A 13,255-nucleotide genomic window follows, 5' to 3' on the forward strand; every position below is an offset into this window, starting at 1 on the left:
AAAAAAAAAAAAAAAAAAAAAAAAAAAATGTTTAATTCAATGATTAATTATCAGTAATTATCACGGTCAGCCTTCATTCGATTGTAAATTCCATTTATTATTCAATGATCAATTTCCTCGATATCGTAAAGTCGCTAATGTCCAACCTTATCTGTAACTCCTGCGACGAAATTACTTGTTCATCTATTTCCAATCTTTTATTTAAATAAAAATACTCCACGAATACCAAGAAGCTATTGTAAGTAACATTTGACAGTCAAAGATCGTAACAATGTGTTTATCAACTCGCGTTTCCAATTTCGCGTTTGATCGCGCGGCAAAAACGCAATTGTGCTTTAAACGGAGATCGATCGGAGAGGAATGAAACTTCACACGTTGACGTTGGAAAATGAGATACCCCGTTTTACAGTGAAATTGTACATACGGACATCTCGTTTAGTATTTTCCGAGATGGTCCGGAGTATGCTTTAATTGAAAAGAAAAATCTGACGCCAATGTGTTAAGACCTAGTCACTTTCATTGAACGTGGCTTTTCCGGGACTGATGGAAAGTTTCGTCGATGACAGTCGACGCATACGCAATGATACCTATACTTAAATAGCAGCAAGGGGTAAAACGAGAGGGCATGAGAAGTGTTCGTGCGGACCAGCGATCGATATCGCCGTGACATTGTGTCTCTCCGCAAAACTCGCGTATCCGCTCTAACATAATCGCGAGATAACCGCGTGGTTCTTGCAACGCGTTCGAGATGCACGTTCAACTTTGACCTCCGTTGTTAAATTTGCGAAAAAGAAAGAAAAAGAAAAGATACAAAGAAAAACTTATTAGTCGGTGCTGTAAATTTTCAGGCACAAATTAAGTATAATTATAAAGGTAAATTTGAAAAGCTGTAAAGTGGTTGAAAACAATATACATGAGCCTCGTTGCAAACGACCTTTCTTTTATTTCTTTTATTTCACATCGGAGTCATAAACTCGGGACGAGACCTGCGTAGTTGCTAATGACGTAGCTGTCAATCACAAGAAATGCACGAATAAATGCACAATAGAGACGATAAGTTTAAGATGCCGCGCAAGGTCGGGTCAGGTATGCGAATTAGGATCGGAACTAAAGCTAGAAATTGCTAGAAAATGAAAAGTTGAAATGGACTTACCCTCTTCAGCGTTCAGGTCTGAAAACTTTATGCCGCCGCTGAAATGGAAAAAGCAGACGAGAGATGAAACAGTTGGTAAATTAAAGTGAGGAAAAAAGAGAAGAGTTCTTTCTTTCTTTTTCCTTTTTCTTTTTTTTTTTTGGAGGAGAGTTCATCGATTTCACTTTTAGCTCGTAAAACTAAACTAATCTATGTGAAGGACGATTATCCGTTCGTTCGTCGGATTTCTCGTCTCGTTAAAAGAGAGTATGTACAGGTGATGGTTTTCCACTTACGGGGGTTGCTTTCTTTTTTAAAAAGTTGTTCACCGGTATGTCAATGTCTCGGCCGAAATAGAATCGCCTGCGACGCATATGTATTCGTCGAGCAATTATGTGTTCCCGCGATACGTACGTAACGTTCTTTCGAATCGATTGATTTTACCGTCAATGAATCATCGTTTGTCACGATCGGAGCATGTGTGCTCCTAGTTTAGTTTATACACCTTTTATCGACTGCAGTTCCGATCGTTGACAAAGGATGTTGAAGTATATACAACCACCGAATTCCTGTGTTTATTCCTCTGTTGCTAATAGAATCGTGATTGTCAAGTCCATTAGTACGGTTATCTATGTTTCAATCAATAATTCTATGACTGGACAGCGAAAGACAATGAAGCAAGTTTGAAACGAAAGCTTGCACATACGACTTAAAGCGATTCTCTTTGCGCGTTGAAAATCTTGTTCGTTTCCATCAATGTTTCCATCCAAGAACGTTGAAGGAACGCGATTTCGCGAGTACTTTGATTCCACGAGATTGAAGGAAACGAACAGGCCAATTGGTTTTCCAAACAGAACGAATCGGCTCTAAATTCGTATCGAAAACTTTTGTTCCTCGATCACACTCTCCGTCCTTTTTTCTGCATCTATAAATTTGTTATCGTGTAATTGCATACCTGAGCAGCACGGTCGCTGTCTCGGGAACACGGAACACCTGAAAAAGAAGACAACCAGCGCTCTATCGAATCCACATTAAAAGGTGATAACCCAAAATGTCGCAACTCAGTTCCACATATCCAATTCCACTTGTTCTTTTCTTTCTTTCCTTCTTTCTCCCTTTCTCACACTAATCATTTAATTCATCCTAATGGATCGAATTGTGAGTAAACGAACGAAGTGTGAGTAAACGATCTCGATAACGTAGAAAATCTTTATATAGTTGACATATATTTAAAAAATAAAAGACTTATGTACGTAAAAATACGTACACTCTAACGATACTTCTGTGCGCAAGTATAATTGAGTTGTATAACTGTGGCAAGTTTAATCAAAATGGTTAAAATTTTTCAAAAATCTTGCAGAGATAGAATCCAAATAAATTTGGTTTCCAGAAGAGACAAGATTAAATATGTTTAATTAAAACTTAACGGAACATGAAACTTGAAGGATTTGGTGTAACAGTTATGATATATTCTAGTTAAATATTTGAATACTTGGTTATACCTGTAGTTATATATTTCTAATTATTCAAAGACTACTGAACTATTTGGGGCATTTTACTCAAACTGAATCATCAGTCAAAGAGATAGGCTCAGGTAGGAAGAAAACTCACGAAATCCTTTTTTTTTTTTTTTTTTTTTTTTTGTTCTCAGGGTTGTCACCTCTTTGTTACATGAAAAGCGAAATGAAAAACAGAGCGAGGCATGCCTACCTTCCAGCCCATATTCTCGAAGAATGTGCACAGTCGTGTTTGTCCGGTCGTTTTGCCGCCGCAAGGTCCTGAAACACAAAAAAGTAAAAAATCTTTAGCCATCTCACTCGTTTTTCCTTTTTTTTTTCTTTTTCTTTTTTTAATCTCTCAGCCAGGAATTCCGATCTCAGCTATTTCTACATCTTGTTTTTTGCGATGCGACGAAATAATTATTCGCGAGAAGGAAGTAAATTGTATCATGTAGACAATTATTGCGACATTAGTTTGCACGATGGAGTGGGGAAGAAAGGATGGATTTAAACCGCGAAGAAAAAGGAAGCGATGCGGATTATTCTTGTTGAACGAAAACAAAATGGGAAGCTTGCAACGTCGTTAACCTTGACTTCCGCAGGTTCGAACAACGTAAACGGAAGTGACGTAGTCACGATAGGTCTATATCGTTTAGCCAAAATGCTTTTAAAACTGACTACTTCACTAAATGAAACTATGGTTGTACTATAGTATCCAAGCAGCAAACTTTCTAATCCGAACATGTACGAATTAGGAGATATTTTGAATTTCGGATCGTTAAAATAAAAAATGATGATTTTTGACTGATATGAATAGCTTCTGAGATATTCGTAGAAGACTGACATAGTCATAAGTCATAAGTATAGCTAATATGACGATTTATTTAAACTTAAGAAGTAGAAAAATATAAAAGGATCTAAAGAATCAACGATTTTAGACAGAAAGATCTATTTACACTAAATAAATAAAAACGACAAAACCAAGTTGCAATATGATTCATATTTTTACTTTTCTAAATCGAATCGCAGATTTAAAAAAAAGTCAAAGTAAAATTTATCTACTTTCTTATCGACTTTTTTTTTACTTTTTGAAAAATGTGTTACATTTTGTTATTTATTGGACGTGTCAGAGATAGAGGCGGAAACGTTCGACGATAAATCGAACGTTAAGATTCGGCTATTTTACGTTTTCTGCACATTTAAACATATTTATTACTGTTGGTTCGAGCAGCGCTGGCAAACGAAACAACCCACAGAGATTAAAAGACGCTTTCCGAGATATGATGTACTCGAGATATATTAATACGCCTTAAATGCATGCGATCGACCGATACTCCGCGTGTCGCTGGCCAGCTGTACACTCATTGACTCGTAATTGGTTCGAATTGTTGCACACTGACACGAACGCGATCTCATCAATATCACGAGGCGTACATAACAATGTTTTACGACTAGTTTGCGGGTCCAAACCAGTTCTCACTGATCATACACTATCGGCAAAACAATTTGTAATAAAATATTGATCCCCGGAGTCACGAGTTTTGAAAATATTGCACCGCGTGAATTTTAAAAATATCGTAACGTACCGAGGTTGTTTATTACGAAGGTAAATATAGAATATTCATGGTCTGTTTATTAACGCTTATTAACATTTAAACGTTATATCGCAGAAATATATCTCCTGTTGAATATCCGGGCAGCTATATAAAATAATTTCAGACAGAAAAGTTGTCAGCGACTTGCATCGAAGATATGTAACCAAATCAAGTGTCATTACAATCAATTCTAAAGATTAATCGTACTTATGTACCGGCGCGAAGATTCGATTCGAGACTATCGAGCCAAATCGAGAGATGGATCACCGATCACTTTGATCTTTTATTTACAGAGGCTAATAATTCTAGAACAGTCGCTCTATTTCTGACATCCAATTCACTTTGTTCAATTGATCTTTGTTTTAAGTGACATAAAAAAGAGAAATAAAGGAAATTTACTGTCGATATATAGCACAGGCCATGATCGTATAGAAAGAAAAAAAATATTTTCATAAATTGAAATTCAATGCTGCATCTATTCGCAGATTGAAACATACGTATAACACATATAAAAAAAACAAATTTTCATGCATCATATATTGACCTACGCTATGTACATAATTCAAGATATGTATGCGTTTTCGACGAATTAAATTTAGATACGTCGGACTATCAACGTTTTTTTAAAATAGTCGCATTTTCATTCGATATAATATTTCGAGGCTTTTTATTTCATTTGCATTGCCTATTTTTAAATCAATTTCAACCCATTAAATTTATATATTGAAACATTCATAACGAGAATAATTTTCGTACAAATGCGTTTATACTGCCGTCCATGCGAGCAGTTCCATGTGAACGACTATTTAAAAAAGTGTAAATAAATTTCGAAGCAAGCAAATTCAATTTGAAATGATGCAATTTTCTACGTGTCTTATAGGAATTTAATCAATATTTTCACACCACTGACAAACTTGCGAAGCGTTGCATGTGAGTGTCACAACGACCGAGAGAAAAAACAGAAACGAGTCACTTCGCGTTCGCTCGCGTGTGATAATGAAAATTCTGGCAGAAATTTTGATAAACAAAAAGCATGGATTTTACAAGGATATTACAAAATTATTGAAACACGTGGTTTCCGTAGACGTGTATAGCTCGTCTACGAAGACATTTTCGTCGAAATAAATATATTATTGGATTGAAAATACATACGGAAGCATCTATTCAATCGAACAAATGTTTTCGAAATGGAATGACGATGCACAGAACACACGACAATGAATTGTTTGCATTTGACTATGAAAATAAAACTAACCTCCAGTGAGTACCACTTTGTACAGGCGTTTCTGCTCCATGTTCTAATGAATGTTTTTAGAACCTTTTTTTTCGCTGATGAAGTCCACGAGGTGTTTCAAGTCAATGTCGATGGAGACAGGTCTTCTGCACGTGAATGGTGTCTGGTTGTAACGAATACTACATGAACACTTCACCGTACATTTCGATATGTTGCCGAGTTAGATACATCGGAGACATAGAAATAAAGTGATAATATCTCGTTGCAGAAAGAAAATGAACTGCCACTCGAAGGATACAGAGCAGACGTCTGCCTCAAAATGAAGCGATCCGCGGGTTTGGTTAATCGGTTATACTATTGCCTCTGTGCTACGCGCATGCGCGACATCTACGAATTTACGAGCGCTCCCTACGAAACTACCCGAACGAACCTCGGGCAGTCGTCAACGAATTGAAAATTATATTAATTGAAAATTTCGAACTTTCTAAAAATATTTTCATTGAAATTATTTTTTTCTCTTTAAAAAAAATTCACTTGATAAAAAAAAAAATCGAGGAAAATTTTTGAAATAGTACTGAATAATTTTTACATGGTCGAAGCCTATTCGTTGACTACACATTCATTTATACAAGATACAATTCTTAACACGTTCGAAGAACGTTAATATATACGTAGAAATCCTTTTTTAAAGGATTTTGCGCATTGTATTTAATTTCGGTAATGTAATAGAAGGAAATGGCGGAAGTAGTTTACGTAGCGTTTCTTTATCTTTCCATTGATTATTATACTGTACAATAGCTATAAATTACAACGACCTATTATTAAGTGTATAACAAAAGGTTTCCACTTGTTTTTGCAACGAAAATTCATTTACAATATCTTTGCGGCCCGTTATTTAAGAAATTAATCACAATTGTACGTCTGTAAAATATATTTTATTTGCGCAGAGAGGGATATTGCGTATTTTTGTTAGTTCGAATACAACCAAAAGATACAAACATTAATTTATATATCTACTTAGTTTAACTCTAATATTTAGAAATATAATCTTACGTATTTGATCTCATCGACATCATAATTTTGAATATTTTTCTTCTTTATGATCTTTTTCGCATCTGTTCACATTATTAATAGAACAATTAAGATATTAAGAAATGTTATCAGTCTATCGATATTCTATGAGCAGACGTAATGATACCTAAGTATATGTCTCGTCGTTGACATTTAGCGATCATTATGAACGCGTGTACACGCATTTAAAGGCACGAAAACAAACGCGCATACTATAAAATACTTTCACTGTTATTATTAATAAGATAAAGGCAACAAGTGGAATTAACATCCAGACCGTCAAATGAGATCTTAATTGCTTCGTTAATGTACCAATTTAGATTTCAACGTAGTCTTTGCACATCTGTCTGAAAACTTCTGAAACCTCATTTGGGATAACGTCGTTTAATCCGGGATTACCCACCTGGGGGTCTAGCGCAGGTACATCCCGGCGACCCGGTTAACCCGGAATTACCTACCTGGATTCTAGTCCCGGCACTTGACCCTCACATGGGTAATCCTGGGTTAATATGAAGTCGTAGAGTACTATAGAGAATAGCACTTACAATTAGAGCAGTTTCAACTACATACAATGTTCATAACGATATAATTGTTACAAAGTATTTCGTTATATTGCTTTTCTAGATACATTTGTGCATTGTCAACCATTTGTTTCACGTGTAATTACAACATTTACAATTTTCAATCAAAGAAGAGTATTCTTTTTACACAAACTTTTTGATCATAGAATTCATAAGCATCTTCAGTACATTAATTATTTTAGATATAATATAAAGGGTGTGTGAAGAGAAATAAACAGGATTAAGAGTATCAGCTTGACTGTATTCAATTTCCTATTTACAATCTATCTTTGTTAATATGTACGATCGTCTATGACAATCGTCTTCTTAAATTTAGATAAATAGCACCGAGAATTGAACAATATGAGAAGAGAAACAACCTTTGTGTCTACTTAAGTATAACTCGCGTGATTTTTCATATGTCGATACAATTCATTTGTATGGAACGTCAATAAAAAATTTTTTTACTGTAATGCAATTATTGACGTGTCGCATACAAACCTGAATGCATTTAGCTTATCTAATTTTAAGGCAAGAGTTCCTTTTATACAAATTCACGCGCAATTTATCATTTTCTTTACCATCGTTTGTTCCCCTAGTCCTCTTTCGATAATCATGCCTATTAATAATAATTGGATGCATTCTGCATTGCGTACTTAAAGTAACTTTTAAGCTATTTTGTACTCCGAAATTGGTACGCAAATACATCGTCTGTTTGATATGAAGTTCTACTTCAGAGAAACTGCAAATGCAGAGGAAGGCAACATACTATATCATATTGTTTTGTGCCAGAAGAGAAGCGATCAGAGTTTTCCTTTTTCTATTGAAAGTGAAGAAGAATTCCTATAAAAGATCATTTCAATTTCTTAACGAATTTTCTCGTTTTTCTATTTTAAATATTCGATAACATTCGTTCTTTAGCATTTTTTTGAAACTATTCAGATACTTCTTTTCTATGCAGACTTCATAGTTTAGATATAACTTAAATCAATACATAAACGTGAATTAATATAATGAGAATTTTGAGAATAGATTTTGAATTTAACTACGATTCATAATGTTGAATTTAGCTTGCAATATCACTAAAATATTACTAAAAAAGTATAAGTTATATTTTCATTACTGGTTTCTGTTAATCCGTTATTCATATCCGCAGGCCAGCTTATATTTATTAAAAAAATAATAATCTGTAATATGATATAGATAATAAATAGATATTGTGTAATTAATATTCTTATCAATAATATCATCATAAAAAGGCTTTCGTTTGCAATGGAGCACTTTCTGCTATTCAATTTCCCTGAATAGAAGTATTGAATAAAATTATTTAGATTACTTCGTATAAAAATTAGATTTAGGAATAGTTCCTTTCATGAACTGAATAAAACTGTATTATCTGAAGATGTAAACTTATATTGCCTAAAAATTTGTGTATCATTTGTACTGTTTATCTGTATCTGAACGTATAAAATTTTCCTCTAACGGTTGAAGACTACATTAATCCATACAATTTATTTTCGCAAAACAATGATTATTTACTATAATCAGAAGAATTTTATTTAACTAAGTAATTTTATTTTAACCAAGTTCAATAGATAACTTCGATTATCCGAATTAGTTTTGTTTATTTTTGTTTTCCCAATCTTTCTGCTAAATGCATAGCTTTTTCAAACTATACATTAATACTATTACTTTCTCTGAGATATTTATCTAGATAATAGATTTTCGGATAATCAAGATCTAGCAATATATGAAAAATAACGAGTATATTAATATACGACATAAATTTACTCTTCGACATATTGAACTGAACAACTGTTGTAATTAAAGTAAAACATTTTTTCGATGTCTTTTTTCACATATATTTAATACTTAATTTTTCTCTTTTCACTTAAAGATATATTATGTTGCAGTGTGCAGCTAATTTCTTCTATTAAAGAATACATTACTGCTTATTTATATTTAAATGTATGTACAATGATGTAGTGAATTTTAATGAAGGATATTGCCGTGCTAACAAAGAAAAAAACAGTATAGCCTTCTAAGAAGGTATATGTATAGTTTATGATGAAAATTTACGGTATTATACGCATTCTTGTTGCGACATTATATAACAACTAAATTAATAAGCATATTTGCCAACAACTGTATATAATGTACGGTATGTAATCCGATTCTTTATTTATTATGAGAATCTACTTTATTAAAAATAAAAAATGTAAATTAAATAATTCAAATTTCGATAAAGAAGTTATAATATAAAAGGATTTTACGTTTCTTTCTACAAGTAAAATTTTATATAAAAAAAAACTTTATATGAATTGTTTGAGTCTACAATTTTAGATCACTCGCAGACGTAAACGAATTACAATAAAAGAAAAAAATGGAAAGATTTTAAAAATATTATGTATTTTGCATTATATTGACAAGACTCTGGCTACAATTTCTATTTGCTAACTAAACAAAAAAAAGAAAAAAATGTATATAAACGCTTCTTTATCGAAATTAAATTTAACTTTAGTATACTTATTTGAAATCTTTTTTTGACATTAGTGTTCATTTGTAAATATATGTTTATATGAATTTTCTTCCTGTTTTTAATACATATATTTTATGTGTAAAATTTCATTCAGTATGTAAAATATTGCACGATATAAGTAAATTCGAAGAAAGTGATCCATTGATAATATTTGTCATATTAATTGCCCAACACACTACGTACCTCTTTTATAAAAATATTATAAATAAATTATGACAATAATGTTCAATAATTACAATATTCATGCAATAAGTAACTGGTAACAATGGTCGGAGTGGTAACGCTTTGAATGAGTAGCAAATATCAAAAAAGTTTCTTAAATATTATGCATCATACCAATCAATTCTTTGCACAAATTTAAGAGGTATACCCATGTGAAGTAATTCATCTTGTGACTTGTGCCTCAAGTCTGGACAGTAATGAATTAATGCTTGCCAACATATTTCTGATAATTTAGGAATTGTCAACCAAACAGAATGAACTGCATCTGTCCTTACAACCTGAAATTTATTAAAAACATTTAGAAAACTGCACGCATTAAAGTAAAGAACTAAAAAAATTAGTTATAACAACCTTATTATTTTCTTTAACGATACCACCAAATGTATACATGCGTCCTTCCGGAGTAAGAGCTGCAGAATGAAAATATACAGGACAGGGAAGTATACATTTTCTTAAACATGTCCACTGTAGCAGATTTAAATCTAATCTCCAAACATCTGAGAAGACATGATCTCCATTATATCCTCCTGAGATTACAACTGATGTTACGCCTGTTTTCTCATCTGTATACTGCACCGATCCATGACATCGTCTAGGTTCTGGTACTGTATTATCATCATTATCACTATATGTGTTTAATATTATCCATTTATTCATTTCTAGATCAAAGGCAGGAATTTCCTAAACACAATTTGCATTTAAAAGAATTTAATTGAAATTTAGATTTTATGATTGGAAGAGAGAGATTGTATTAAAATATACATACTGAGAAACCAAATGCTTCTGTAGCTGTTCCACCTCCCAAAACATATATAAGTTTCCCATCAAAAGCTAATTCATGTCTATATCGTCCCGTAGGTTCACTCTGATCTCTTCCAGAACATATATAAACAGTTTCCCAAACACCAGTCCTAAGATCAAATCTATGAATATCACAAGTATATTCATATCCTGTAGTACCACCAACAGTATATAAATATGACCCATGACATATTAAAGCTTGTCCATATTGAGGTTCTGGTAGATCTCCCTTTGCAGGAACTATATACATTCTACCATCATTAACATTGCACACATAAAGATGATTGCTACAACTATGTCCAAATGGTACACCAGTGCCACCATAAACCATCAGAACATTGCCTCTTAAAATCACTGCATTAGATGCTAATTCATTGGGCATGTTATCCTGACCTGGTAAGCGTTTCCATTGTTGTGTAACAAGATTAAATTTCCAAACTTCTTTGAAAAGTGGTTTACTAGAGATCCACGTCTGATCATTTTGCATATCAGGATCAGTATCAGAGATACAAGGATTGAATCCACCATAAGAATATAAATTCTTATGATCACAGACTATTCTATGTCCACTTCTAGCTTTTGGACGTTCTACACTCTGTGCTTCATGCTTCATGAACACAAACGGTTTGAATGTATACATGTTTGTCAATTAATTGACAAATAGATCGTTAGTTTCCAGAAAGGTAGCAATATTTTCTATTAGAAGTTTTATACAGGATCCAAAAAAAAGATGTTTAAAAAAAACCATGTATAATACTTATACATATTGTTTCCTTCTTCAACTAAACAGATTACTTATCACGTTGTGGCTTGTATGTTTAAAATAAACGTTGTGCTATTTTGAATGAACATGTGAATATTATTTCGGAGTGGATAAGAAATTTCTAACACAGACATTTTGCACGAACTTTGCAATACATCTGGTGTACTTTCCTCACATCAGTGAACATGGCGTAACGCAATAAAATTTTCCACTAGTTTTTTCGTTGATTATATATTTAACGGGTATTCCAATATTCTATCGTGATCCAATTTCCCCGTTTTACTTCTGATTCACTTTTTTTCCAATTATGCACACACAGCTGTAAACTTATGCTTCGTTTAAAACAGCAAACTTCTTCTTTTACGCCTATGCAGTAATGTAACTGCGATTGCGCGGCGTTGATCAGCTGACTGCTTATGTTCAATCGTATTCACTAACAGTATATTGTGTAAATTATTCCCATTTTATGCAAATAGTGAAATATCATATAAAATTTAATTGCATATTCTATAAGCCTTATTTGGCATATAAACTATTTATCAAAATATCAAATAAATAGTTTATGTATTGAGTTCTATAACTATCCTTATATAATGTTATAATAATGTTATAATATTTCCTACAAATGTTATAGTTCATGGTATTTTTATCATTTTATTTACAACAGAAGAGTTTGTTTTATACTTTATGCAAATATTATCTGGTAAATCAAAAAGAAGTGATATCATATTTTCAATTTTAAATTCACGTCGCCCAAATTGTATAGCAAACTTTTATGCCATATATATGTGTAATTTATCATTGACTAACGACAAACTAGATAAAATTTTATGTACAGACGAGGTATAGGAAAGATGTTCAATGTATTTTCATATTATCATGTATTACATACTTGAAGGAAGGACTCTACTATTTTCGTTTCACCTTGCTGTACCAATATAGGCAAGTTTTGCACTCTTAGCATAAACGAAACACTGACGAGGTATACTTTGAGCCTTTAACTTTCTTTTTATACCTTTTAATCCATATAAAATAAAGACATAAATATTTTTTAAATTAATTAGTATCATTAATTTACCGACAGATAGCGCCATCATATCTAAACAGGAAATCCTTGCGCTAAATGTGAAAAAAATTAATTTATGGGATTGGATTGTGAACTTTTGTAATTGAATCCTTTTAATAACATCCTCAGCTTATTATACTTCCTATGCCACATTTTACAGTAAAATCTAGAAATAAGTTTTTTTTAAATTAATTAGTACCGGTGATTTACTAGTGCACATATATAGTGCTACCATGTTCAAAATGAGATTAATTGCACTAATTGCGAGAAGAAACTAATCAAGAAGAATAATTTGCTATCTTTTAGAGTTGAATATTAGAAACAGAGCCATCTGAGACTGCTCTAAATTCCCTATCACAAAAGAAGCATCAATAACTAAACTGCAAAAACAAGGATGGATAGCATTACAATTTGTAATTGTCGCAAAATATCGCTCTCCTTGTCTACCGCTCAGATATGTCTGTCCTTGTCGCACGCTAGTGCTCTCCTTGTCTAATGACGCTAGACAAGGAAAGCAATAGTGTGCGACAAGGACATCCTTCGATCTATTGAAAAAAAATTCAACTTTTTACACACACGTTCTTCTAGGACAAAACACACATAGAAAGAAAGCGGGGAGCCTAATTTTAAGGAGTCATATAAAAAAGTTCGCAAATTATTCCTCTTAATTAGGTTTTTCTCGTAATTAGTGCGAAATGTCACAAAATGGACATGATGGCTCCATCTAGCGGTAGTTTGGCGGTACCAATTAATTATAAAAGTAGAATATTTTG

The 13,255-nt window shown here is 32.7% G+C and overlaps 2 protein-coding genes across 7 annotated transcripts in view; both read right to left on the reverse strand.

The window, feature by feature from the left end:
* The window catches only part of LOC122532368 (TRPL translocation defect protein 14), a 16,365-nt gene extending 10,565 nt beyond the window's left edge, over window positions 1–5,800 (reverse strand). For 2 of the 5 annotated variants that reach the window (XM_043661095.1, XM_043661094.1), the window contains exons 1-4: window positions 5,482–5,799; window positions 2,843–2,910; window positions 2,088–2,125; window positions 1,154–1,191 (exon numbers count right to left, since the gene is read on the reverse strand). In XM_043661095.1, the coding sequence (XP_043517030.1) occupies window positions 1,154–1,191; window positions 2,088–2,125; window positions 2,843–2,910; window positions 5,482–5,521 (184 nt within the window). In that variant the 5' untranslated portion in view covers window positions 5,522–5,799. Of the gene's footprint in view, window positions 1–1,153; window positions 1,192–2,087; window positions 2,126–2,842; window positions 2,911–5,481 lie in introns of all 5 variants that reach the window. The other 3 variants (XM_043661096.1, XM_043661097.1, XM_043661098.1) reach the window with 3 other exon arrangements.
* Window positions 5,801–6,205: 405 nt separating this feature from the next.
* On the reverse strand, window positions 6,206–11,831 carry LOC122532369 (kelch domain-containing protein 10 homolog). Of its 2 annotated transcripts, XM_043661101.1 has the most exons (4): window positions 10,619–11,831; window positions 10,204–10,533; window positions 9,967–10,130; window positions 6,206–8,278 (listed from the first exon to the last, which is right to left on the reverse strand). In XM_043661101.1, coding segments are annotated over exons 1-4 (1,170 nt in total). In that variant the 5' UTR covers window positions 11,294–11,831; the 3' UTR covers window positions 6,206–8,277. The 2 variants fall into 2 exon arrangements, with proteins under 2 accessions (XP_043517036.1, XP_043517035.1); XM_043661100.1 differs by having other exon boundaries at window positions 6,206–10,130; window positions 10,619–11,830.
* Between the last annotated feature and the right edge of the window lie 1,424 nt (window positions 11,832–13,255).

Source organism: Frieseomelitta varia, unplaced genomic scaffold (assembly GCF_011392965.1).
Source record: "Frieseomelitta varia isolate USP_RPSP 00005682 unplaced genomic scaffold, Fvar_1.2 scaffold_451, whole genome shotgun sequence".
NCBI classification, from domain to species: Eukaryota; Metazoa; Arthropoda; class Insecta; order Hymenoptera; family Apidae; genus Frieseomelitta; species Frieseomelitta varia.

What these genes read in the sequence shown, in the direction of transcription:
- LOC122532369 (XM_043661100.1), bottom strand. Translation starts at nt 11,293, where the DNA reads ATGTATACATTCAAACCGTTTGTGTTCATGAAGCATGAAGCACAGAGT. An exon ending in CAGAAGCATTTGGTTTCTCA is followed by an intron (nt 10,534 to 10,618) that starts GTATGTATATTT and finishes AATTGTGTTTAG; the next exon opens with GAAATTCCTGCCTTTGATCT. An exon ending in TCGTTAAAGAAAATAATAAG is followed by an intron (nt 10,131 to 10,203) that starts GTTGTTATAACT and finishes AATAAATTTCAG; the next exon opens with GTTGTAAGGACAGATGCAGT.